At 39.1% G+C, this 27,987-nt stretch overlaps 2 protein-coding genes and 1 long non-coding RNA gene across 3 annotated transcripts; 2 read left to right on the plus strand and 1 right to left on the minus strand.

The window, feature by feature from the left end:
* Window positions 1-149: 149 nt before the first annotated feature.
* Window positions 150-13,725, minus strand: tm7sf3 (transmembrane 7 superfamily member 3). The gene is made up of 12 exons (XM_060886228.1): window positions 13,515-13,725; window positions 9,105-9,259; window positions 8,795-8,945; window positions 8,180-8,300; window positions 7,189-7,360; window positions 5,995-6,172; window positions 4,673-4,759; window positions 4,223-4,303; window positions 3,044-3,196; window positions 2,838-2,935; window positions 2,014-2,176; window positions 150-1,802 (listed from the first exon to the last, which is right to left on the minus strand). Exons 1-12 carry the CDS (start codon window positions 13,588-13,590, stop codon window positions 1,549-1,551), a joined length of 1,689 nt encoding a protein of 562 aa, XP_060742211.1. The 5' UTR covers window positions 13,591-13,725; the 3' UTR covers window positions 150-1,548.
* Window positions 13,726-18,943: 5,218 nt separating this feature from the next.
* Window positions 18,944-21,688, plus strand: med21 (mediator complex subunit 21). Its single transcript, XM_060887400.1, has 4 exons — window positions 18,944-19,023; window positions 20,040-20,154; window positions 20,261-20,361; window positions 20,965-21,688. The coding sequence occupies exons 1-4, from the start codon at window positions 18,982-18,984 to the stop codon at window positions 21,142-21,144; spliced, it is 438 nt and encodes a 145-aa protein (XP_060743383.1). The 5' UTR covers window positions 18,944-18,981; the 3' UTR covers window positions 21,145-21,688.
* Window positions 21,689-25,883: 4,195 nt separating this feature from the next.
* On the plus strand, window positions 25,884-27,143 carry LOC132857120 (uncharacterized). The gene is made up of 2 exons (XR_009649485.1): window positions 25,884-26,701; window positions 26,953-27,143. It is a non-coding gene; the product is annotated as an uncharacterized LOC132857120 (long non-coding RNA).
* The last annotated feature ends 844 nt before the right edge of the window (window positions 27,144-27,987 follow it).

Raw genomic sequence — 27,987 nt, forward strand, 5'->3', positions numbered from 1 at the left:
AAAAAAAAAGAGTCTGATTTCAGCCCAGATTAAAGCACCATCACTTACAGAATGTTTCATGAATTATTTAGACAGTCCATTAACATTAGGCCAGGAGCAGAGTTTGTTCACACAAATACTACAGCAGAAAATACATACAAATTACACAGTGTTATTACACAAAATTTTATTATCTTTAGCAAATACAAAATAAATTTAATGTCAAACATTTAGCAAAAATACATAAATAACAGCCATAACATGCAAGCAGTTTTAAAATATCCTTTTAGATCTTATTGCAACTTTTAAGACACTACATCAAACACTGCGGACACGAACACCACGCTCACACTGGAACACTTCGCCAAGCAGCATTATTACTCAACTGCCCTGCGACAACTGGCACCTGAACCAAATATGGGATGTTGTTACATGGCCCCAAACCTGGAACAGTACCCGAGTCTAAGGGATCTATAAACCACCCACGTCATGAGAATAAAGGGAACAGAAAACCGCTACACATGTCGACCACTCAGTGTTCTCTTCCAACAAGTGCTTACTGTCCAGAGGGTGGTTATAAAGTGGTCCTGAATCCTGATCCTACAAAAGACCCTCTTAATAATTTCCACATCTCTCTGAAGATTATAATGCATGCAGAACCGAGTCCCAAACACACACACACCGTGGTATCATCCAAGTAAAATGCTACGTCTTTCCGTTCAAAAAAAAAGTAGTCTTAGATTAAAACCATGGCAAATGAAACTAGAGGTTAAGTGTGATATCGGTTGTGATAAGGGTTAAAGACACTTCTCCAGGAGGTCTAGTGAGAATAAGAAACAATTCAACAGCCAATGGGGCTTAGGGGTAAAAACCTTTAATCAGTCTAGACCATAATCAGTGATGGCTGTGTATCCAACGACGTGCCCTTTTTTAAATCTAAAAGGAAATTCAGGTTTACACCCTTTTGAATGTTTTCCATCCATTTTAAACTTTACTTCCTAACAGCCTTGCAATGTTCAAATCAATGAGATGAGTACATAAAATAAAGTGGTGATCCCCTCTTATAAAGTGGTCACCTTTTCATAATGGGCTGTTAGACTCAGACTGGGTAGGAAAAAAAGGTTTAAAAAAATGTAATAAATTTTACACTTGGACTTTTAATGTAAACAACGTTTAAAAATTGCTCCCGTTCATCACACAAAGGTCTTTGGAGAATCATGGAAATAAACATCATAATGTTTTGGTCTGACTTAAAACGGCGAGAGGTCGACTCCGTTTTGCGAGGTCTCGTATCAGTTCACTGACACCACTGGAGACCTTCGTACAGGACCTTGCATTTAACAGGTTATAAACTAGGATTTAATAATTTAACTTCACAGCTATGATCGATATCATCTACATTCAAGAGCAGTTCTCCAAAATCAGACTGTAGTCTCCAGCTACAGATAATCTACAGCTGAACGGTGTATGAACGAGTCACATACAGTGGGCCCTGAGTCTGTATCCTTCTGTAAGTCACCTCTCACTGTGGATGATGGCAGCAGGTCTAACAATCAAGCTGGTCAGTGGTCAGAGAAGTAGAGGTGTGCGCTCCCCAGCAGGCTCTTGGTGGCGAGTGAGCTGGCGTAAGCGGGCGAGCAGGCGGGCGGGCAGAGACGGCATGTGGTGGCTCGGGTCTAACACGTTGGTCTTGCGTCGCTCACGTTCCTGGCACCATAGAACGTACGGGCTTGGTGGAAAAAACGGCCGTGAGCGCTCTCTGTACAGTTGTAGTGCGATGCCCGAGACCGCCAGAATCACCCACACGCTGATCAGGATGAAGTCTTAACAGAGTGGGAATGAGCAGAAATCACAAACACATGTTAAGAATAAACCCTCGCTGTCACCATTCACACAGAAAAGGATTTTATACATTTTTAAAGTTTCACACAACACTTATATATGGATGGGTCACAATTTGAACAGAACTCATTTGTCAGTATTGATGTACATTGGAACTGTGAGAACTAGCATGTGGTGTGTAAATCGTCTCACCGATCTTCTGCAGAGGGACGGATATGAAAGCTCTTCTGAAGTCCTCGTTGAGGAAGCGTTTAAGGATGTCCAGTGTGATGTAGGACAGGCTGGTGTAGATGTAGGCGTTCACAGCAAGCACTACCATGTATGCTCCCACCACACCGCAGGTCAATATATTACCCTAAAAAAAAACACGCACAAACACATTACACTCATCTCATCTACTACAGTAAAAGGACATGGGCTGCCTTTTTTCCTCTAAGAACATTTGAAGACTTCTTCTTGAAAAAGTCCAACAACATAACTGTAAGAAATGCTTTCATTTTAAAATTGTAGACTTGTTAAATCAAAGGACATCAAACTGGTGTATATTTTTCTATTAGAGAACTACAATATACCAAACAGAACAATAAGCCTACTGTATATCTAGACAATTTTACTCATTTCAAGCCTTATTTTATTGCCAGATCAAGCTAGAAAATAAATGCTTAAAATGAGGAAATGTTTAACAGTTTATAACAGTCATACCTTGTAAGACTTTATATACACAGATAAATGTGACTCCGATCAAGATATTTACATCTGCCTTCTTAATTGTTCCCTACCTGTCCATTTTTTATCGATTTTATTTGTATTAATTTGCATAAGATAAGCATACATATAAATGCATAATTTTTTTTTAAATAAAAACTTAAAAGCATACACAAAAACAAAAAGACTGCAAATGTGAACCAGTAAACTCACATATCTGTAAGTAAAACTTCAGTAAAAACACCTACGCTCAGCAAGCACATGTTGACTAGGCTTTATGTCTTAAAGTGATGTGGGAGGTTGAATGTTACCACTCTTGGCCATCTGATGAAGAACAAAGGCACGACCAGCACCATGCAGCTGAACGTCACCCAGAAAACTGCATCGTTATGGAACACAGAGAGGTCACCTGGGGGGAGGGGGAAAAAAAAAAAAAACAGTAAGAAGGACATTCAGGTGTCATCCAAAGCGAAAAACTGTGTCAGCAATTATCTGTATGCTTTAACATTTGTCTTACCCAGTGGCGTAAAAAAGATAACAGATGAGATGAGAAAGCTGAAAGTGAGGCCAGCGACAACAACACAGGCCATCACAGAGCCGAACCGCCACCACGTCATCACCAGGCCCATGCCCCATACAACACCTATTAAAGTGGTCAGAGCCAATCGGACTGCAGGGACAGAGAAAACATCAGGACATCCTATACAACTGTCAATTTGTACCACTCAAAACAATGTTTATTAAAATATTTACATTTCATTCATTTGTATGTTTATAAATCTGCTCATGACATTTGACATCTTCTCCATGAAGACTGAGACATTTACATTCAGGTGATCTAAAGAACTGAATCAAATTATTGATCAGGTAGACCAAGGGAACCTAATTATTTCAAAGGCATACATAATTAGGGTATGCCAAAAGCCATCAAGGGTACCCTACACCTATGTGACTACACTAAATGACCTTCAGTTGTCCACAAAACGGCATCACAGGGACGAGTGCATCTCAGAACACCATCAAGGAATCAGCTGCAGTACAAATCAGGAAAGGGTTCACAAAAGAAGAACCAACATTTTAGTGATGTCAGAGCCTTGTTGTTCCGGTATTTTTGGAGGAGACTGTACACGATCAATACTCCTGAGTCTCTAAATAGAAGAGGAAACCAGCAGGACTCAACCCATCAACAACCTTCACTTATCTGCCCTCATGTGTGTGAACTGGGCACAACTCACTGACTCATGATTCCACTGGCATATGGGTGAAGACATCAACAACACACACAAACTCCAAATACAGAACCAGAAACGTTTCAGTCTTCATTTCTCACTTCGCTTTAACCAGTTTTTGGTTGTTGTTTTTTATATGTCAAAAGTTTAGGTGTTCTCTCTCTCTCTCTCTCTCTCTCAGAATGAGCATGTCTTCAATCACACTTCCTCAATTAAAGCGCACATGATTACTAGCTTGCATTAACAGTTTGTTTACCAACTATTTTTTACTAGTCTTGTGGTTTTAAAATAAGATTTGCAACCTGAAGTCCCTTGTGCGACAAATAGGAATTGTGACAACTTGTGAAAGCAAGCAAAGCATTGCCAACTTTGACAAGACATCCCGTTTTATTTTCCGTTTCTCTTTTATCCAAACCTCCATCTACACCACACATCATTGTACTGATTCATCTTCGATATAAACTTACTGTCATAATCCAATGTGGTGGTTCTCGTGATCAGCACAAAGAAGAAGAACGCTCCAAAGCCAAAGCCCAAGCAGAAGAGCTCTGAGGGAAAGATGGAGGTGGAAATTGGAGCAATAATTTATATTCAAAAGCCTTCTAGTTAAAATGTATTAGCATTATTCTATGTAAAACATTGTGATTACTGAACACTTGCTGGAAGGAAGTTCAGCATGATTACAGCTGTTGTTGAATATAATGACCCACAAACCAGATCTTACCAGCTTTAATCAATCTCACAAACTTGATAAATATAAAATCATGACAGAAGGCTTTTCCCACACCAACAATAATAAACACACACATGAGAAATAATGATTTAAAAATAAACAGGCTAAAGTTTTATTTAGTCTGCCTTTTGAGAAATGTTCTTCCAGCCCAAGGTTAAGTAACTGATTTAGGACCAGGACTTACCACATTTGAAAAAACGATGGCCTAAGAAACAGACGAGAAGCCCTGCAAGTCCTGTAATGGTGAAAAATACTTTGGTGGAAGTTCTTCCTGGAGAGAAAAAAAAAACAAAAACAAAAAAAAAAAACACATAAAACTTTAAAAAAGAAAATACAGCATGTCAGGAAGGTATAAAAGATGTCTGCACGAACAACAAAATCCGTCTTTCTAATCTTCATTTCTATAATAAGTGACAGATGCTCTCCTGACCCCATTAGTAAATCAAGCAGTCCGACATAGGACTCCGACCCCTACCACAAGCCAGCTTTATCGTCTGAGTCCAACGTGGGGCCGCTTGATTTACAAATTGGGTCATGAGCACAGAACTCGTGAAGTAGTTCTTGAAGTGACTGTAAACTCAGAGTAAACAGAAACCAGGGTTGTTTCTTAGAAGTTCCACGCTCATACGTTACCCAGGGTTAGCAATTAATCCCTCTTTGTCTCCCTTTTCTTGTGGTTTCCTCATTTACTAAGAATGTAAATGTGAACCGCATTCAGCAACGATTTTGGACAAGCAACAGTACAATAATGTCTTATACGCATCAATGAGGAAAAAAATGCTGCCCATATATATTCTCCTGTTTTGTGTTAAACCTTCTGAGAAGCACAAAGGGAAAAAAAAAAACCTCACATTATGTAAATGGTTTCACCGCAATCGCTGCAATTACCATTTCCACAACATGCAGGGTTTCTGTGACTGTGCGAAGCAGGTGCAATTCTGAAGCGCTATTCAGAGTCCGACTGGGTTTCTGTTGCTAAGCATCGAGTCATAACACGCTAACACCACATCGTTTCGCACTGTGGGTTGACGCTCGACCAGCGTGCAACTTTCCTCTACCCGATGTTAAGCGCAGTGTGAAAAAGCAGTGTTCCTACACATTTAGCGTATGAAGGTTAAAACCTCTCGTGTGGCTTCAAACGCCTATTTTGAAAGTGTTATTTTGAGCCTCCTATGTTTTCTAGACTTTTAAAACAAGGTTCCTGACAACAACCAAGACGACGGCAGAAAATCGCTTTAAGTGTTTAAAATCGCTGTAAGTGAGCTTGCTGAACGTTTTAAATTTTGAGTTGGAACCCTGATGGACAGGATCGTCTTCGGCCAACGTGAAAGCTTTCAGATTTTTTCAGACAAAATTTACACGTGCAAATGAACGCTTCTGCTTCCCACTAGACTAGCAAGGGTTTTGTATCACTTACGTAAACGTACGTTTCTGTTGTTTATAATAAAACGTAAAAACTTTCTGGTAATTCTTGATTACAGATCTTAAAAAAGATGACATCATCACCTAGTGTGGTGCATCCGTCTAAAACAGAGGTGAAGCTGCAGGCATAGGTGTGCACAGGCACGTATGAAGCGGAGCTGTTGTAGACGGGGTCTCTCACCACGATGCCGTAGATTACTCCCTGACCCGGGATGGAGTTGAAGGACACCAGAGTTTTATCTTGGGAGGATAACGTCATCAGCTGGTAGACAAGGAGATAGAAGATTCAAGAACCAGAACAGGACGAGAAAACTGACAATCCACTACAAACCAAAATATTTTCGGGTTCTATACAAGTTAATTTTATTTACACTGGGACAGGAGCACAGGATATTCAAATATATTTTAATATTTTTGTCACCGTGTAAAATTAATAAAAAAAAAAAAACACAAAAAAACAAACAAACAAACAAACAAACAAACAACAACAAAAAAAAAAGGCTTGGTAATAATATAAGAACAGTTTCAGGAGACAATGGACATTAGGGTGTTCTGTAGTTGAGGTAGAAATAATTAATCAGGTTAAACAAATGATTTGTTGGCTACGAGTCTGACCTAAAATGAGTCAGGACTTTCATTGTGAGACGTGAGTTTTTTCCTCTGTTGATAACCTTACACAGAATTTTGCTGCTTATGAACAAGAATTTGGGGCATCTCAGAAAGCAGAAATGAGTTTGATAACATTTTTCTATGAACATATGCCCTTATTAGACTAGATAAAAACTGAAATACTTCTAAAACACTGCTTAAGGCTCTGAGTGTCTACTTTCATATGAGCTTCATATTAAGCACCAATGTAGAGTGAGTCATGATATGTATAGTATTAATTATGTCTGTACTTTTGAGAGTCACCAACAGCTGGAACCAAATTTTTTGTGTGTGTCCACACACTTGGCCAATAAACCTGATTCTGAAAGACATTCGATGATCAACACGGACACAACAAAAACAGGAGGAAATTTTTTTGGGAAAAAAAAAAAAAAAAAACTAAAGTGAAAGTGAAACGGACATTGTCTAAAGGAAAATCAGCTTAGACTTTAATTCAATTTGTAATTCTATTCACACTATAAACGGATTTTTATGCCGAATCAAGTTGGCATTAAGTACTGTAAAATAGTAATGATTCGCATTAAGAATTAACGGTTATTAATGGCAAAAATATTAACAGTGCGTCTGAGGTGTGTAATTGAGACAATTGTGTTTCTTTACTCCTCTGACCTTTGTACCGTTTTCCACCATGCCTGGCACCGTGGCAACCATCTCCATGCCACTGATCAGACTCTGCTCTGATAGGTCATTCTCAGGAAGGAAGTATTGGTAGACGTCGTACTCTAAACGCCAGCGACTGCTCAAATCCATTTTCACATCACATGCAAGGGGAGAAACTCCTCTGTTCCCAGGGAGCAGAAAAGAACAAAGATGAACCCATAGGAAAAAAGGAGAGAAGAAAACAAGACAAACAGGAAGAGATCAGAGCGGGTGAAACGATAAACACCATGTGGAACGGCGAGGCAGATTCACCATGCAGGTGTAAATCGACACCTCTAGCAGCTCTTTACGCTTTCAGTTCAAACCACACGAGTTGTGTTTGTGTTGGAGTACAGAAATTGTGCAGTCTTTATATTCTGCACTCTATGGATCTGAATTAGTTACATTAAAACAAGTTCCACAAATAGTGATTCAGAAATGTAAAAAAAATAAAATAAAAAAAAAAATAAAAAAAAATAAAAAAAAATTAATAAAAGGATAATAAAAAGTAATAAAAAGGATATGTACGGGTTTGTTTAATAATTCACAGATAAGAATTTGTAATGCAAATTTTATTTATTAATTTTTTTATTTTTTTTTTTTAAACACAAAACCTCACTCCTGACTGTTGTTAATTTGTGGACTGAGCTGTAAGTATCTACTTCTGGAACAGCCTGCATTTTATTTGTGCATTTGCTCATGCCTACTTACTTACTTTACCTATATATTTAATTTAGTCTTTTTATTTTTCAATCCTCCTTACAATTCCTCTTTACATTTTTATGGACTTTTAATATTTGAAATATCAAGGCAGAGGATATAATCTGAAATATAATATATTCCACTTGAATAACAGGAATGACAAACAAAAACTCAACTAAAATTGGTTTCAAATGAAAAGTGAAATGCTTTAAAAAAATAAACTAGACAAGATGAAGGGAAGAGAGGCCAGGATTAATACCTTGCGTATCCGATGTTAGCAGGAGCAAAGCGAATGATGGTCTCGTAAAAGTTGTAGCGCAAGTAGATGTTAGGATCGTTCTCCAGTGGAAACTCCAGATTGCAGGCCCCAGGGACAGGGTCTGAAGACAGCACAACACAACAACTCAGTGACTAGCAAAGCTAAACATGAATTTTCTTCTCTGAGAGAGAATAAAAATAAGCAACAATGCCCACTCTGTCCTAAAAATCTGCTACATCATCATCATGAGAGGCTATTACTCACTCCTCCGGAAACAAGCTGCTAGTCACATTTTATATAAAAAAAAATAAAAAAAAAAAAAGATCATGAGGTGAATCATGAAATAACGTGAGGTTTATCTTCTTGAAGAAATTCATAGAGCCCACCTTGGTAGCAGTGTTTGTGCGGTTTGGATTTCTCATCACAATTAGTTTGAATTTAATGGGTTTTTTTTTTTTTTTTTTTTTTAGAATTGAATTGCTTGCATAAGTATCCAGGATCCTTGATATTTTCTGAATTCTGTATTGGTGCAACCTGGATGTGAATTGAACACAGACACACACACAGGCACACACAGACAGACACCCTAACAGAGAGCAGAATGAGCTGATATACCAGTGCGTGAGTAGGGCAGTATAACCCCAATTCCAGCAACTGAGTCACCGTTAGGAGTCAACAGGAAGCAGGAGAGAGTCAACTGATTTGGCGAAAGAGGGAACAGCAGCCCAGAATCAACTGTGGTGACCGAATAACCATACGCTGGTACCTGAAACAAACACACAAACGATCAAACAGGCAATAAGAATAAAGCACAAAAGTGTTTGTATAAAGCAACAACAAAAAAAAAATATATAATGCATGTCATGAGTCAGGAAATAAATCCTCCATAGGAGAGAGAGACAGACAGAGAGAGATAGACACTTACTATTGTGTAGGAGATGGTGGCATTGCGGTGCTGAGTGTGAAACTGCAGTATCACGAAGGCCACCTCAGCTGGGATTTGGGACACATTGACTTCCAGGCTTCTGTTCACAGGAATACTCACATTCTGGAACCTTCCCAAAGTGAACACCACTGGGTCTGGGGGGGGGGGACACACGAAAATCAGACACTTCCTAATCTCATTTTCATAATGCACCTTGCATGATATCCAATTTTTTTTTAAATATAGAATTATAGAATTTTATATAGAAATAGTTTATTCATTTATATACATTAATATGTTATTTAATTATATTAAGATATTATTTACGCACAAACGTGCTTGATTATTTCATTTTTGCTGCTGCCACACAATTGGCTGATTAGATAGCATGAATGTGCAGGTGTTCCTAATAAAGTGGACCTAAGCATTGAAAGTTGTGTACTGAAATCAATTAAAACTAGGACAAATCTCTCATTTTGTAATCTGCTTTCAGTCTAAACAAAGTGGCTAAACAAACTGCTCCAACAAGTTCGGCTTAAAAAAAGTTCCACTCAGGCCAAGAATGTGCTGAATTACAGACAACTCCTGACCTGACCTGTATTTCTCACACTCACAGCAGCCCATTGAATAAACGAATATAAACACTCCTGTCTCCTAGAACACAGCCTTTTCTTTTCCTAGACAAGTGGTTTTTAACAGAGAAAAATGTGGAAATCCGATTAGCTGATGAAAAATGATGAATATCTTAAACATAATTAAAAATATATACGGGATATTCGCTGAGGTACGATTTGCAAACCTTAGCATATATTTAAGTTTCTAAAGGTTAAACAGGTGGTGTTGAATAAGATTTGAATTCTATATACACACATACTGTATAGGTTTACCTCATTATTCCCACCCATGTACACAAAGCTCCGCCCCAGAATCTCGGTTTGACTACCGATAGCATTAGGAAGGACTGCCGGGAAACAAACATTCGACTGGCAAAGTTCCAACTCTTTGTTTTTATCTCATACAGATTTAAGAGGATGTTCGTGAGGGTCTTTGCTGTCCTTTTAAAACCAGTCACTGAAACTTATTTCTAATTTCTTAAGAAGCAGTCAGCGTTTGTTCTGTTTTTTTTACCCCTCTGTTTCTCCTCTTTAGTTTTTTCCAAAAGCGCAGAATGAATTTCTGCTCAAAGGAAAATTATCTGGCCGGCTGAGAACTGACTGATTTCACACTGAGATGGAGAAAGAATGAAGGGGAGCATCATGGAGGGGGAAAAACTGACGAGAAGCCAATCCAAACACAAACAAGCATTCCAGGCAGTAACACACAATGCAATTTGCTGCTTTTTCAACCAGAAATTTATATTACATTTTACATATTTTTGTTATTATACAAGTAGACAAAAAGACTATTGCTACTTTATGCATGCTGAGAAGAACATCAAAAAACAAGAAATGCAAACGATTTAAAAGTGACTGTAAAACATGCCGTCGAGCGGTGATGGACTGGGAAACACCCAAAAGGTGTGACTTCACACGTACCTCATTTGTGCTCCAATAGAGCCAATAGTTTGAAAAATCTAATATAAAGCATCAACTTCGGTCTGCAAAACTAACTGATTCATTTATTTCATTTACACCAGTACATTCCTTACCGGAGAGATGGTTCACTCCTGAATTCTCACTCGGTTGAGTTCTGTTTCAGAAATCCCGTGAATTATCCACGATTCACTGATAGAATTCACCCAAAAGTCATTAAGATAACAGGCTTATTCCCAGGGCATGTAGTTTTCCTGCTGGTTTTGCCGATGTGTTCCCTAGCACCATTTCTCCTGTACAAGCTGTACAACGATAAGTGATCACAGCAACAGGGAGCGAGAGAGAGCTTATTCCAGTCTCTTGGAAAGTTGTGGCAGATGGAGGTGCTTGTGCATGTATAGCAGGTTCTCTGAAGGTTCCATCCAGGGTGAACCATAAACAAAGCACATGCATCTTATCAAAACTTTCTGATCTTTGACTAGTTCTAGATACGGACAACACTTTATTCGATTAGCTACATCATTAGAGGAGGTTTTCCTGGAGATTCTAACTGTGGATGGGGCCACCTAAGAACCTTCTCATGCCACTGTAATGATAAGTTCACCATGAGGCCAATGTGTGTGAGGGTTAATATGTCCCCAGTGGTCTGAGCTTTGGTGGGGGAAAAATAGTCCTGTTTTCCCATACATGGTATGGACAAGACATGGTTTGAAGATCTTAATTAAATGTTTGCACTGAGTAATAGTGAACATGTTGTGTATGTAACGCTATCAGGCCATTTTAACTGACACAGCCATGGCAGGTTTAAAGCCTCTCAGTGGTGTCTTTGAGCTCACAGACACAGATCCAGACTGGTCTTCACTCATTCCAGTGAATGGACTTGATCACGGAGGTTCTGTTACTAGATCATGGGTGATGCTTTAGATAACCTTGTGCTCCTCGGCTGAGAAAAATAGTAACTGCACTATAAGGAGGGATCTGTAGGAAGACATTAGACTCCAAGCATTTTTGGTCCTGAATCACACAGCATCATGTCTGCAGCTACACAGGAATGCTATGGTGTCACAGTTTAACAATTAGTCACAGTGTACCATCTGATGAACAAGAACAGTTTCTTCCACCAGGAAATCTACCTCATGATCAGTTAAATGTTCCCACCATTATGCAATAAAAACGTGCATACATAATAACCTTACATTTAATTGTTACCATCTCAACTCTATGAAATCCCTGCATCTCATTCTATTCTATTCCATTCTAAAATCTATTCTACCATCTATAGCACTACTGTATGTACAATTTATTCATTTTCAATTTATTTTCAAATGTGTATTTTGTTGTATTCTTGTTGTCTCTGTGTACCGGAAGCGCATGACACTACAATAAATCTGCATTGAAGCTCGGCTCTCAAAGAACAGGGCTGTTTCCTGGGTTTCACAAGCGTACACTAGATACTGCTTCTTTAATATGATTAGTGCATAGGAAATGAGCACATAGCTGCTCCCCCATATTTAACTTCCTGTGGCGTGTCTTTTAGGTACAGATTGGCAAACCATCAGTATATTGTGTGAAAAGAGAAGTCGTTTGTTTTGTAAATGGAAAACCAACTAAAGCCCAAGAGCTGTGTGTGAACAGAAATCTACTGCAATTTTAGCATGTTAAACTGAAAACAGTGCAAGATTCAACCACAAGTGAAAAAAGACTCTTTATAAACAAGTTTTTGATTTACTAAAAAGCTGAAAGTACCAGCAATGACTGCATTAGAAACACATCATCTGAGCTTGCTAATGCCGCTGGATAACAGTGGAGGACAACATGGGGCAGATCAGGCCAAGGTGTGATCTATTCTAAAGATTCAGGTGTGGTTAGTGGGATGCAACCACATTGGTGTGTCTTCAGAGTTTGTGAAGAATGGTGTAGAAAAAGCAACGGTTCTACAGATGGGACATTGGTCTGAGCCGACAGGAAGGTTTGACACGGACAACCACTCTTTTGAAGTCCACTTTGTTTACAGTCCTAAACAGGAATTTGAGGCTACACTATACACAGGATCACCAAAACCAGACAATCTTCAACTGTATAGTAAATATCACATGAGCAGCTTAGTAGACACATCACTCTTCATGCATCTCTGCATGATTTGTTTATAGTCTTTCCTGCCAGAGATTAAAATCAGCTGTAAACTGCTGAAAAAAAAACCCAAAAAAAAAAAAACCATAAGATTAATAACATCTCTGTTGCAATCAGTAAATTGAGGAAACTTTGAACCCCTCATGAAACAAATACCACGTTCCTACAAGAGCAACAACCATTTTGAAATATGTACTGGTATAACTTGTAATATGTACTGGAGGAAACTTGATTGCGCAGCTGATAAAGCTGGTAATGTTTTTCCTTAAATGTCTTTACACTTAACTCTCACTAATTCTTGCTAACCAAAACAGACGTGGATTAGTGTGTAACGACGTTGTGTGAAGATTTGTGTTCTTCTGACCTGAACTTTAAAATAGATGTGACAGAACTGTGAAAAAAGGTTTGCTATGAGCGGTGCTAAACAAGATTTTCCTATAGAAACTGAACTGCAGATTTTGGAACAAATTGTTGTTTTCAAACTATGGATATAAAGGAATTAACATGCAACAAACAAACAAGCAAGCAAGCAAACAAACAAACAAACAAACAAACAAACAAACATTCCTTACGTAAATGTTTTATGACAATACAGACGAATTCTACTGATATTGCAGATTAAAATCCACATTGTGAAGCATAAGGAAGAATCTCTAGAAGACATTTGTGTACAACAATATTTTCAGGTCCTATTCAGGTCTTCTATAATATGTTTAACGTGTAAATCAAAATCCAAACTGAAACTTACTTTCATTTTGCGTGTGAACGCGACCAAGGCAAGAAATCAGGAGCAAATCAATATATACCGTCCAGAGACGAGACATAGTCGACACGCAAGCTGCTCACGTGTACAAATGTGCAAATAAAGCCACCGATTTGTTACAGAGTCTTTTAACAGCCCGTCCATCGGAAGCCGCTGTAACACTGCACGCGCACACACCTACGACCGCAGCTCGAGTACAGTACGCGGGACTCTGCACTGCGCATGCGCACAGAACAAACGTCTCCATTAGAATTCATTCGCTTGCGTGAGTCACGTGAAAATTCCACGTTAATTGCTTCAACGCCGCTCAACAGGGGGCGATGATGTGATTCCCAAGTACATAATCTGCACAGCCTCATTCGACTCAGCTGTCTATTAAGAATCGACTCAATTCCCAAACGGATAACTACAGTTTATCCGTTTAAAAAAAAAATCCTATTGATTCAATCCAATTCGATTCAATTAAATTCGATTCGATTCGATTCAATTTGTTGAAGTAAGTACAAAATAAACTGAATAGAATTTAATACATTTAAAAACAGAATACATTTTTTTACAGGAGTATAGAAACAGAAGAGAGAGAAAACTCCCTGAGAGGACATGAATAACTATATAATAAGGATAGAAATAATAAAAAAAAATAAAGGTTAAAAATAATTGAATGAATATATACAATTATTATTCATTCATTAAATATTAATATTAATTAATATTAATTATATATATATATGTGTGTATCCCTATCCCTAATGAGCAAGCCAGAGGTGACGGCGGCAAGGAGAATCTCCCTTCAGAACCAGACTACAGAATGTAAATATAAATAATGTCATTTCTACAACAGTTTATAATAGTGCAACCGAGAGCTCCTGAGGAACTAATGGGTCATTGTAACCTCTGAGTTCAGAGCAGACCTGATTGATAATACAGACCAGACCATACAGCTGACTGCCAAAACATTGGGTCAAAATAAGGCATGACAGTCTCCAGGCGGCTTCATCAACAATCCCATGAGACACTGGCTGACCACGCAGATCAATCCCTGGCAAGGTGACCACCAGGCAACGAGACTCCAGCCAGCGGTAAAACATCAGGATTGACTAAGTAGCTCCGTAAGAAGAGATTGACTATTGATTAAATTTCTATTTATTTCTGTCAATGAATACACTATTCAAGTACAATTTCTATAAACTGGGGATTTTTAATCTTATCCATAAAGGGCTGGTGTGGAAAAAGAGCTCAGTAACATTAAACATGTCACAGTCACAGGTGGCCATACGTTGGTATATTACATTTCTGTCCTGTTAGACCCGCTCATGTCAACTTTAAGTATTATTAGTGTGATAAGGAAGTGTCAAATAGCACTGACAGGTCAATCATGATGTGCATGACTCTGGAGCAGTTTCTCAGGAGTGATGTATCTGGCAGTTAGGTGACTAGTCTTGGTGGATACCCAAAGAGTGCTACCCCACTGGAATGTACAATGCCAGCAATAAAATGTGATAGCCTAGTGGTTAAGGTGCTGGACTACAAATTGGAAAGGTTGTGAGTTTCAGTCCTACGTCCAACAAGCTGCCACTGCTGGGCCCCTGAGCAAGGCCCTTAACGCTCAGTTGTATAAAATGAGATAAAATGTAAGTCGCTCTGGATAAGGGCATCTGCTAAATGCTGTAAATGTAAACTGTGGTTGAGGATGCATAGTTTTTTAGGCATTGAACCCTTTAGTTAATACTGCGGCATACAAAGGCATTTTAGACAACATTATACTTTCCTTTTTGGCAATTTGTAGGTGACCCCTTCAATTCATATCATTCATTCATTCATTTTCTACCGCTTATCCAAACTATTCTCGGGTCACGGGGAGCCTGTATCTCAAGTGTCATTGGGCATCAAGGCAGGATACACCCTGGACGGAGTGCCAACCCATCGCAGCGCACACACACACTCTCATTCACTCACACATTCACACACTACGGACAATTTTTCCAAAGATGCCACTCAACCTACCATGCATGTCTTTGGACTGGGGGGGGACCGAAGTACCCGGAGGAAACCCCCGAGGCACGGGGACAACATGCAAACTCCATACACACAAGGCGGAGGCAGGAATCGAACCCCCAACCCTGGAGGTGTGAGGCAAACATGCTAACCACTAAACCACCATGCCAACTCAATCCAATTCAATTCAATTCAATTTATTTGTACATTCAAAATCTACCCGACCTTCACTTCAGCCCCGACTGCACTTACATCTCAGAGTATGGACTCCCCTACACCTTTGTAACAGCAGAAGAGATTCTAAAACTCATCCAGTCTTGAAATCCTACCACCTGCCCATTGGATCCACTCCCTTCCACTTTGCTCCAGACCATCTCGCAAGACCTTCTGCCCTTCATTACAACTATCACCAATAGATCCATAGCATCTGGTCAGGTACCAACTACCTTCAAGAGAGCAAGGGTTATTCCCATCCTGAAGAAACCTGCTCTGGATCCATCAGACATCAGTAACTACAGACCGGTATCACTTATCTCGTTTCTTTCAAAAATTCTTGAACGCATTGTCTTTAATCAACTGTCTGTCTATCTCTCACAGAACAACCTCCAAGATCCCAACCAGTCTGGCTTTAAAGCAGCTCATTCCACAGAGACAGCCCTTTTAGATGTCTCTGAGAAACTACATGCTGCTAGATCAGCCAATCTCTCATCCGGCCTTATCCTCCTTGACCTTTCAGCAGCGTTTGATACGGTCAACCATAAGACTCTCTTAGCCACCCTCAGGAGTCTTGGGATTTGCGGATCAGCTTGGGAATGGTTCGCTTCCTACCTGGAAGGACGCTCATATCAGGTAACATGGAGGGGAGTGACATCTGCTCCACGCAGACTCTCCACTGGCGTCCCACAAGGCTCAGTACTTGGTCCTCTTCTTTTCTCCCTGTATACTCACTCTCTTGGTGAAGTTATTTCCTCACATGGGTTCTCTTACCACTGCTATGCTGATGATACACAACTTATCTTCTCTTTCCCACCCACAGATGCCACAGCTTCTGACCGGATCTCTGCATGTCTGGCAGAAATTTCATCATGGATGACTGCTCATCAGTTAAAGCTTAATCCTAGCAAAACTGAGCTGCTCTTCATCCCAGGTGATTCATCCCCAGGTCATGATCTTGCTATATCCTTGCACAACGATCTGATCTCCCATTCAGCCACAGCTCGCAACCTTGGGGTAACCATGGACAATCAACTGTCCTTTTCCTCTCATGTTGCTAATGTGACTCGCTCATGTCGGTTTCTTCTCTACAACATTAGAAGGATTCGACCATTTCTGTCCACACAGGCTGCTCAGGTACTTGTTCAGTCTCTTGTCATTTCTAGACTGGATTACTGCAATGCACTGCTGGCAGGTCTACCTATGAACGCAATCCGTCCTCTGCAAATGATCCAAAATGCAGCTGCCCGGCTTGTTTTCAACCTGCCAAAGTTCTCGCATACCACCCCGCTGCTGCGATCCCTCCACTGGCTTCCGGTAGCTGCACGCATCAGATTCAAAACACTGATGCTGGCCTACAAAGCCAAAAATGGACCAGCTCCCTCTTACCTCAAAGCCCTCATAACTCCTCGCACTGCACCCCGCACCCTCCGATCTACCAGCACTGCTCGACTGGTTCCACCATCTCTCAGGGTAAGAGGCAAGTATACTACAAGACTCTTCTCTGTACTGGCACCAAGGTGGTGGAACGAACTTCCCCTAGAGGTCCGGACAGCTGAGTCACTGGCTATTTTCAAGCGGCGGTTGAAGACCTACTTATTCAGGAAACACTTCAACTAGCACTTCTTTCATTATCTTTTGCATTTAAAAAAAAAAACAAAAAAAAAAAAACACACCTTTGACACTTTCATTGTAACTTTGAACAAATGTTTTAAACTCATGGTATCTTAAGTATGTAACTTAGTGAGCCAGCATTAATGTATTCAATGTTAGAGATTTAAGCACTTATGTACGTCGCTCTGGATAAGGGCGTCTGCCAAATGCTGTAAATGTAAATGTAAATGTAAATTCACATGGTTTCAAAGCAGCTTTATAAAACATCAGAATCATAATCAGCTTTATTTGCCAAGTGATCATTATACAAAGATTAATATAATACAAAAATTCAAGATTAATATTAGGCTTAAATGTGATTGTATTTATGCCTAATGAGCAAGCCTAAAGTGACTGAGGCGACTGTGGCAAGGAAAAAACTCCCTTAGAGATGGAAGATGAAAAAACCTTGAGAGGAACCAGACTGAAAAAAGAACCATCCTCATGTAGGTGACACTGGAGTGAGGAGGAGGTTGTTGTCCTAAAAGACCACATATAGTTGGCATCTCCTCTTAGAATGTCAGAATACTTCATGAAGCAGAAACCAAGCTAATCTTTAATTTACCATAAAAATACACCACATTATTAAAAGCAACATATGCTGATCATTCTTTAAATCTCACTCAAGAAATGCCAAATAACATCATTAGGTTTCAATGGATGCTTTTCCATCAGTTTTCCGACAAAGTTTGCGATGACCCATTGGTTCCTCAGGAGCTCTTGGTTGCACTATTATAAACTGTTGTAGAAATGACATTATATACATTTACATTATTTACTGTAGAGTGTCACCCAAATGAGGATGAGGTTCCCTTCTGAGCCTGGTTCCTTTCAAGGTTTCTTCCTCATATCATCTCGGGGAGTTTTTTCTTGCCGCCGTCACCTCTGGCTCGCTCATTAGGGATAGGGATAGATATATAGTATTTTAAATCTTTTTTTTTAAAGTTAATTTTTTTAAGATTATTTTTAAACTTCAATTATATATATACATAATATATATATTCATTCATCTTCTACCACTTATCCGAACTACCTCGGGTCACGGGGAGCCTGTGCCGATCTCAGGCGTCATTGGGCATCAAGGCAGGATACACCCTGGACAGAGTGCCAACCCATCACAGTGCACGCACACACACTCATTCCAGGGCCAATTTTCCAGAGATGCCAATCAACCTACCATGCATGTCTTTGGTCCGGGGGAGGAAACCGGAGTACCCAGAGGAAACCCCCGAGGCACAGGGAGAACATGCAAACTCCACACACACAAGGTGGAGGCGGGAATCGAACCCCGACCCTGGAGGTGTAAGGCGAACGTGCTAAGCCACCGTGCCACATACGTATATATATATATTATTATACACGTATTTCCTTTTCTCTCACTTCTGTTTCCATACTTCTGTAAAGCTGCTTTGAGACAATGGGAAATTGTTAAAAGTGCTATACAAATAAATTGAATTGAATTGAATCGAATTGAATCGAATCAGTCAGTAAAACTGTATTTCATTGCGAGTCGACTCCGAATGTTCACTTAAAAGGTCCAGTTTAAAGAGTCAACTCCGTGAACGACACGGAACCACAAAGAACAGTCAATATGGCGGACAGGCTAACGCAGCTCCAAGATGCCGTCAACTCCGTAAGCTAATACTTGTATTTTTTCTTGTATTATCACTTCACCAGTAGGTTGAATATGTTTAATGGCCTGTAGTGACAGTTATGTGAAATTTAATGTATTGTAAACACATTATTCGTAGAGTAAAGTCTACTTCCTGATAAAAACAAGTCTGAATTGAGACCCGAACATGGTGCTAATGTGTTGTAGTGCATCAGCTCCTGCATAATGTTTGGGTTTCAGACAATGTTTTGGAGCATGAAGGATAAATATTTATATAGTTTTGCTATTTTCTACTTTTAATACTTCAATTCTCTGTGGATTGTATTCCTCATGTGTGTACAAGCTCATTTGTCCACCAAATCTCTTTATGGTTTGTTTAATAGCAAAGACAAACTCTGAAAGCAATTTAACTGATTTTGTACCAAAAAAAAAATATATATATATATATTTATTCAGACACTACTGTTTTTCTGGCAGGTTACTGGCAAATATCCTGATTTTTTTTTAAAAAAAAAGGTCTTGAAGTATTGAGAGATCCTATTTTGTCATATTTTTATTACTACTAATATTAATTAATTTATTTGTTTATACAATCACACTTTCCTGGATTTATTTTCTGGGTCTGTTTCCTCTCGAGGTTTTTTCCTCATGTCATCTCAGGGAGTTTTTCCTTGCCATCATCACCTTTGGCTTCCTCATTAGGAATAAATTCAAATCTTTATCATTTTTTTTGGAATTTATTATATTCCTGTAAACCTGCTTTGTGACAGTGTTCACTGTTAAATGTGCTATACAAATAAAACTGAGCAGAATATCTCCCAGCTCTAATGGTAGGTTTATGTGGGGGAAAAAATGTCGTGTTTGGTGTAGGATTAAATTGCCATATCAGGATATAAATACAGTAGTATCAGGGTTTTTTTTTTTGTCCTTGCTTTATATTAATTTTAATTTGTTGACTGTTCAATATAAATAACTGTTTTTCTTTAAAACTGTGGTACGGCTGTCGGCTGTTTGAAGCTCATGCGTCTGTGTTGCAGTTGGCTGATCAGTTCTGTAATGCTATTGGAGTCCTACAGCAGTGCGCCCCTCCCGCTTCCTTCAGCAACATCCAGACCGTCATCAACAAAGATCAGCCGTCAAACCCCACAGAAGGTAAAGATGTCCACAAGAATCCACAGCTGTGCATCAGTTACAGTTTGTTCAGCTAATGGGATGTTATGGGTGTTGAAACTGAACTGCTCGGTCTCTTGTGCTATAGAATACGCACAGCTTTTCGCTGCACTGATTGCAAGAACGGCTAAAGATGTTGACGTCTTGATTGACTCTTTGCCCAGTGAGGAATCCACGGCTGCCCTACAGGTATAAGCATAATCTCAGACTTGGTGTTTAGGAAAACATACGGGCATTTCCAAAACTACTGGGACAGTTAATTTATTTATGCTGAAGACAAATTGGGTTTGAGATCAAAAAATGACTGAAGACAGTTTAGAATTTCAGGTTTATTACCTGGTATTTATATGTAGCAGTGTTAAATGGCATACAACATTTTGGGTTTTGCCCCCATTTTTTTTTTTTTGACCCAAAAATATTGAAACAGGTCTGTGAGTTGTTAACGCTGAACATCTACTCTTGCTACTCTGTTGTTAAAACAGATGAACCAACATAAAGACCAGAGAGCTGTCTATGGGAGAAAAGGAGCATGATCAATAAGACACAGCTTACTGTGATTTGTTTATCAGTGCATTATAAATAGAAAAAAATACACCGTAGTATATAAAGTGTTCAGAAAACCATGCAAAACTATACATTCTCTCTGTCTATTAATCTTCTGTGATGTGCAATTGCCTATATCTCCCAGATAACATGATCTAATCATAGGTTTTTCATTAAAAAAAAACTCAAAACATTTCATTGCATGAAAAGCATTGCTGAACACCTTCCTTTTCTTCTTCCTTGTACCAGGCTGCTAGTCTGAGGCAGCTGGAGGAGGAGAACCACGAAGCAGCAGCTCGGCTGGAAGAGGTGGTGTTCAGAGGAGATTTACTGCTAGAGAAGATACAGAGTGCTCTGGCTGATATTGCGCAGTCGCAGCTCCGCACACGCAGCGGTACATCCAGCCAACCTGTAGCCCCTGAACCCTGACCACACGCTTCCAGCGTTAAACTATGGACAATATATAACCTCCACTGCAGGGAACTTTCTGTTCCGTGTTCATTTGCTGAGAGTCGCATTCTGGACATGTTCGTGTTCTAGCCTTGTATGCAGTGATGCACGATGACACAACTATCACATTGTTGTGATCCATGTATGATAACTATCACATGGATTAATATGACTATGAACTTGGACTAGTCTGAGGTGTTCATAAGCTGAAAAGTGTTTATTATTTTGCCAAGGCTCTAGATGTTACTCTTTTTGTAACATAGTGTGAGTTTTTGTATACGGTAAGTATTCATAAATTTCAAGAATTATCACAAACTTTAAAAACACCATTTAAATATACATTTTTGTTTCCATTACATTAATTTAAATTTATTTACAAACTCATTGTTAAAACTATCGAATCTTCTTTACAAACCATGGACAAATATACTGAACTCGCTTGTCTTCCTTAGTTGTGGTTCTAATGCTGCAGCATTTCTCAGTGGATTGTAATAAATGTTTCACCTCTCTGTAAATATGCAAACGTGTGTGTTTGGTGTGCCTTGGACTTTTCTAACAGTTTCTAACAACAGAATACGTTACATCCGCACTGTCGTTATTATAGACAAATTAATATAACTTTGACAATGAAGAGTTGTGATTTACATAATATAACCACATAAAGAATGTCACTGAGACCACTTTGAGAACCATATAGTATACGACACTATAAAAGATCTCCTTAAATTAGTTTTGTTAGGCCTTAGAAAAGAGGAATTATAAATATAGCTGCAAGTGGTGATCTGCGGGGTCCAAGCACTCGCAAAATATCACACTCTATAGCCAATTTTGGCCAAGTTACACCGAAAAAATACAGGTAGTAGAGGAGCACACTTTTAATTCACTGAGTGAACATTATTGAGTTATGGAACAGCATAATGATGCAACACACAATGTTTGCAGTTTTGCATACTTTGTGAAAAAAGGGAGGGGCTTCCAGATGCTGACACTGGATAAGAAACAATTATGCATAAGGTGCTGGATAAGAAACAATATTCAAGATGACACGTGATTTATTGTTCAACATTTTAGAAAGTACTAAAAATGTATTTTATATGTATTTCTGTTTACTCTGGATATTTTGTCATTTGTTATCGACTTTGTACTTAGTAAATTAAAACCTTGTGTTTCCTTTGAGACAAGATCTTCAAATATCTATACATTTACTCCAATCAGGCAGGAGCCAAACCTTATTCCACCTGTTTATCTGATCTTGACAGTTAAGAAAGTGTACTAGAGGGTACATAGTGTGTAGGAGTGACCTGTGGCGTGAGTGATATAGATTTAGCAACCAAATTTTTGGTATTTATGGTAAAACACATCTAAATGTAAGAAGTGCTTGCTGTGTTTACTGTGAGGGGCCATTTTGATTTGACATCACTTGCTGAACTCGTCCCCACTGGGACAATCTTTTTGAGAATATTAATTGGAAATTGGTTTGGACTTTTAAACTTCAAATATATAATACAATTTTGAACTTCAAATATATATATTCACTTATTTATTTTTATTATTATTATTTCTTCTTCTCAAAATTATTATTATACATGTATTTCCTTTTCTCTCTCCTCTGTTTCCATACTTCTGTAAAGCTGCTTTAAGACAATGGGAAATTGTTAAAAGCGCTATACAAATAAATTGAATTGAATTGAATCGAATCAGTCAGTAAAACTGTATTTCATTGTGAGTCGACTCACAATATTCTGAACAAATATTGCATTAACAATAAAATTAGTGAAGTATATTTTAAAATTATACACCTAATTTATCCAACAAACAACGAACATATTTTTGTGCATTCTGTAATATAAATACATAATCTGCTGTACACCTTGTTTTTTTTATTATTGTATGTACACTAGATTTTTATTTGGATTGATGTCGAACATGTTTTTGAGTCATTATTTGGGACAAAAATTAATATACAGAAAAAAAAGATGTTATATTTATTCATAAGGAAAGTTAAATGGTGAAATGTCATATTTTTATTTTAAATATGTTTATTTTAGTTGGAAAGTTTCATATCCATAAATGTAAGTGGTCTGAAAAGAAACCAAACAGTTTCCAATTTTTAACTGGAAATTATTTTGAAACTTTAAAAGGAAAAGCTATTAAAACGATGGACTTTTACTCTCTCTCTCTCTCTCTCTCATTTTCTACCACTTATCCGAACTACCTCGGGTCACGGGGAGCCTGTGCTCAGACGTCTCAGACGTCATCGGGCATCAAGGCAGGATACACCCAGGACGGAGTGCCAACCCATCGCAGGGCACACACACACTCTCATTCACTCACGCAATCACACACTACGGACAATTTTCCAGAGATGCCAATCAACCTACCATGTATGTCTTTGGACCGGGGGAGGAAACCGGAGTACCCGGAGGAAACCCCCGAGGCACGGGGAGAACATGCAAACTCCACACACACCAAGGCGGAGGCGGGAATCGAACCCCGAATTGTTTAGCTAAAATTCCCTAAATCGTTCCCTATTCATTTTTTATGGTAGTGCTAAACCATAGACTCTTGTGGCGCTGTTTCCGCCATCTGCGCATGCGCCGTGAGATAACGCGCACTGTTTGACTCCCGTTCGTTTCATTCAACAGTATCGGCTCGTCGATCACAGGTAAGTTACCTTAAAATGACTTGTTTGTGTTTTACAGTTAATGCTAAGCTCCTATTAGCTTCTCTGCGAACAGTTTTTTCTTGTGATTGTTCTTGGACACATCGTCTGTGGTTTATTCAGTATTCATATTAATTCAATATTAATTATAAATCAATATTCTGAAATCAGAGTTTTCTGGGGTAATTACATACTAAACGATGAATGAACGTGTCCATTATTTTTTCTGTTTTTTTTTTTGAGTCTATCAGTTTACATGTATTACACTAATTTTAAATGAGTTTATTTTTGTCCCGTTGAGGATAATTACATACTAAATGATGAATGAACATGTCCATTATGTCTATATGTTCACTTTATGTCTATATGAACGTGTCTATATGTTTACATGTATTACACTAATTTTAAATGACTTTATTTTTGTCCTGTTTGACTGTTTGTTTGATGACAGCGTGATTTATTAGTTAAATTATTAATGAGCAATAACTTTCTTTGTGATTTTATGTATTTAATGACTTACAGAACAGTTGTTTTAAACATTACATGCACTCTCTATGTTAATGAGTGTGTGAAACTCTTTGTCTGTGATGGCTCCTATGGCCCATTATCTTTTTCCATACATCAGTCAAAGTCACTCCTAGGTGATAAACCACTAGGTGTGAATGACTTGTCTGGGAACAGCTGTTAAGTGTTACCTATTAATTAAATCATATGATTGTTAAGTTTGGGCCAGGGTGGGTAGGGATTATAAACAAACAGTGTATAATGTTTTATAGAGATTATTGTAAGGTTTTGTTTTAAACAGACATGCTATCATCTAACATTTACTACTCTTTCTGTATTACAGGTCACCATTCACAAAAAATCTGTGTTTTTCCCATGGTGCTTTAAGGTTGTGTTCCGTAAGGGACCCCTCGGATATCTCCTTCAGGAGCCGACTGAGGAGGCCAGGGTAATCGATAACCCAGCTCTTCAGGACAAATCGGCACCAAAGAAGGAGGAGATCGTCAGGCAAAACGCTCTTGCTGTGGTCCGTCAGAGAGGAGGCGATGCCTCTGACAAAACAGAAGTTCTTGGCGAATACATCCTGCAGTTTGGAAAGTGCAAGGGGAAACTTTACATTTACATTTACGGCATTTAGCAGACACCCTTATCCGGAGTGACTTACAACTGAGCAACTGAGGGTTAAGGGCCTTGCTCAAGGGCCCAGCAGTGGCAGCTTGGTGGACCTTGGGTTCGAACCCATGACCTTCCGATCAGTAGCCCAACACCTTAACCACTGAGCTACCACATCCCCAACTTTCCGGTGGCTTCTTGAAAATGACATGGGTTACTGTCGGAACTTAGAGCCCGTCTCCAAGTCGACACATCGCAGGGTGACCTCCACACTTAGACTTTCGGTTGATAAAGACTATTTTAGTTAGACATAAATGATAACATTATAATTACTACAAACAATACACTGAGAAAACTCCTCAGACCTGGATGAGAATGAGCAAACTTCTTTATTGTGGTCAATCAGCCAACAATTCTTTAAGAGAAATTGCCAAGTTAAAAGTAACAAAAGAAAACCCAAAAACCCAAAAAGAGCATCGGCATGCAAAAACAAAAACAAAACTCTCAAGACGGTCCTGCAAAGTAACGTTTTTTTTTTTACACACTTTTTTGACCCCAAAAAAACTATTTTTTGAAATCTATATATACCCTGGCGCTTCTAGGCGCCTCCTCTTTGGTTCCCATCCTCTCAGGCAAGTTCCCAGTCCCACGGTCGAGTTCCACCTGGTGTTCTTCCTCATATCACCTTATTTACCGGAATTACCTCCTATGTTTTCTAAAGCCACGTTCACACTGCAAGTCTTAATGCTCAATTCGGATATTTTGCTCAGATCTGATTTTTTTTGTTTGGCTGTTCACATTCATTCATTCATTCATTCATCTTCTACCGCTTATCCGAACTACCTCGGGTCACGGGGAGCCTGTGCCTATCTCAGGCGTCATTGGGCATCAAGGCAGGATACACCCTGGACGGAGTGCCAACCCATCGCAGTGGCTGTTCACATTACCTTTTAAAATGTGGCTTATATCAGATACCAGTGTGAACTGTTTGCTATTTCGAACTGACCCGCATGCGCAAACGAACAATAACAATGACGTCACACGCAGCACGCCGTTGCGCTAAAAAGTTGGCGAGGTTATGGAGGAAGTATTGTATCATCTGGTGCAAGCAAACATATCATATAATGCTATAATTTGATGTATTCAATGCAAACATTATGAGCTGGTTCACGTAACCACTTTATTTAACACAAACGTTACCAGTCACGTTTTCGCCGGTGCAAAAAAAAAAAAAAAAAAAGGTTTCGCCGGCGCATAATTGTGACGAATGTCTGTAGATTGACGTAAAAGTCGCATCAAATCCGCCTTGGCTGTTCACACTGCGGCCACATTGAAAAAAAAAATCGGATTTGGGCCACTTTTACCTGCAGTGTGAATGTGGCCTAAGTAACCTAACATCCTGTTCCCTACAATCCCCTTATTTCCCATCACCTTTTACCCATATGCCCATTTACGGATTTTCCTCCCCTTGGTTCCCAGGGCCCAGGTCTGGGAGCCCAGGTCTGAGAACCTGGGTCTTCTTCATTCTACATAACAATTTTGAGCCATGGTCTGGGAACCATGGTCGTCTTCATTCTACATAACAATGTATGAGCTAAGGTCTGGGAACCACGGTCTTCTTCATTCTAAAAAACAATTTTGTTATTGTCATTAAAAATGTGCTCAAAAGAGCTTTACTTCCTGGTCAATGTTACATTTGCCTCTTAGTTTTTTCATGACAGACGTCCTGAGGATTAATCCTTCATTCAACTACAATGAGTAAGTTTCTCTTTTGCTATTTTCTTCTATACATGATTTTTACTGATTATAAGTCACTCTATGAGTCTGATTTATGTCAAAAGTTATGATGTTAAAAGAAAGCTCTTATCTATTGTCATCTTATATTGTTACTATTGCTAAGCTATTGCTGCTATAATGTTGCTTGTGTACAAATGGAGTTCTTTGCTTACGCATATCTCAAGCTTCAGTTCCTCTATCTCTACTAAGTTACTCCCCTTATCTCCCCTTAGATCCTTCGCCTCAGGGTCAGCCAATTCATCCTGGTCACACCATCCGGATCTTCCCTCACCATCCTCGTCCTTCCCCCTACCCAAGGTCAGTGCCTGCTGACGTCATGGCCGGCTATCGCCGCTTCCAGCTGCTACACTCCTACTACCCCCGTTTACTAAGTTTTCATAATAAACATTTCCTCTTTTATCCACCCTCTGACTCAAGTGTGGTTATTTTATTCTCTAGTTATATATTACCTTAAGATTATTACAACATCTGGGGTTTATTCCCATGTGTCTTATGACTCCAATCATAATTCCCTTAAGGCATATCACTCTCTCTCTCTCTCTCGCCTCTTCTTCCTCCGATTCTGGCCCTGAATCCCCTGTTTACATTCTTTCTTCTCCTGTCTACCGAGTTATTATAATAAACAGTCCCTCTCTTATCCACCCTCTGACTTCTGGTTAACATAATCTCTAGTTATATATTACCTTGGTATTAAGATAATAACATTAATTATATTATAATATAATATAATCTAAGTATAATATATTCTATAAAGGCTCAAGGATTTTTCACAACATTACACCATCTACCTGATAAAGAACCTTCAGCAGGAAGAGGCCATGGGGGTCTTTACATCAGAAGGATCCAGCAAGAGCAGTCTGTTATCCTTTTCTAATTATGCCCGAAGTTTTAATGAAATTCAGTCTCTGCTCAGTTATGTGTCCAAAAATCCGGGTGCACCAGCAGTCTCATCGGAAGGTGACCAGCTGGTTGGTTTTGGTGCTCATGCAAAGAGTACGTGGCAGGAGATTTGGAACAACAGGGCTGATGGTTATGCATCCTTTATATTGGGGGCAACTTGTGTCCCGGGGACACGGATGTACAAGCTGCAGCAATACCTGCGAAATCAGGTGCAGTCTGCTGGTCTGTCCGTGGTTGCCTCAAGTGCAGCGTCTAAGCCAATGGGTCAGTTGTTTATTTTTTGCTTCTGTGAAGGAATTGTTTGCCGTTGTGTCCACTAGTATGAATAACATCATAGCTTGTTTTAC

The sequence above is a fragment of the Tachysurus vachellii genome, chromosome 14, assembly GCF_030014155.1.
Source record: "Tachysurus vachellii isolate PV-2020 chromosome 14, HZAU_Pvac_v1, whole genome shotgun sequence".
NCBI lineage: Eukaryota > Metazoa > Chordata > Actinopteri > Siluriformes > Bagridae > Tachysurus > Tachysurus vachellii.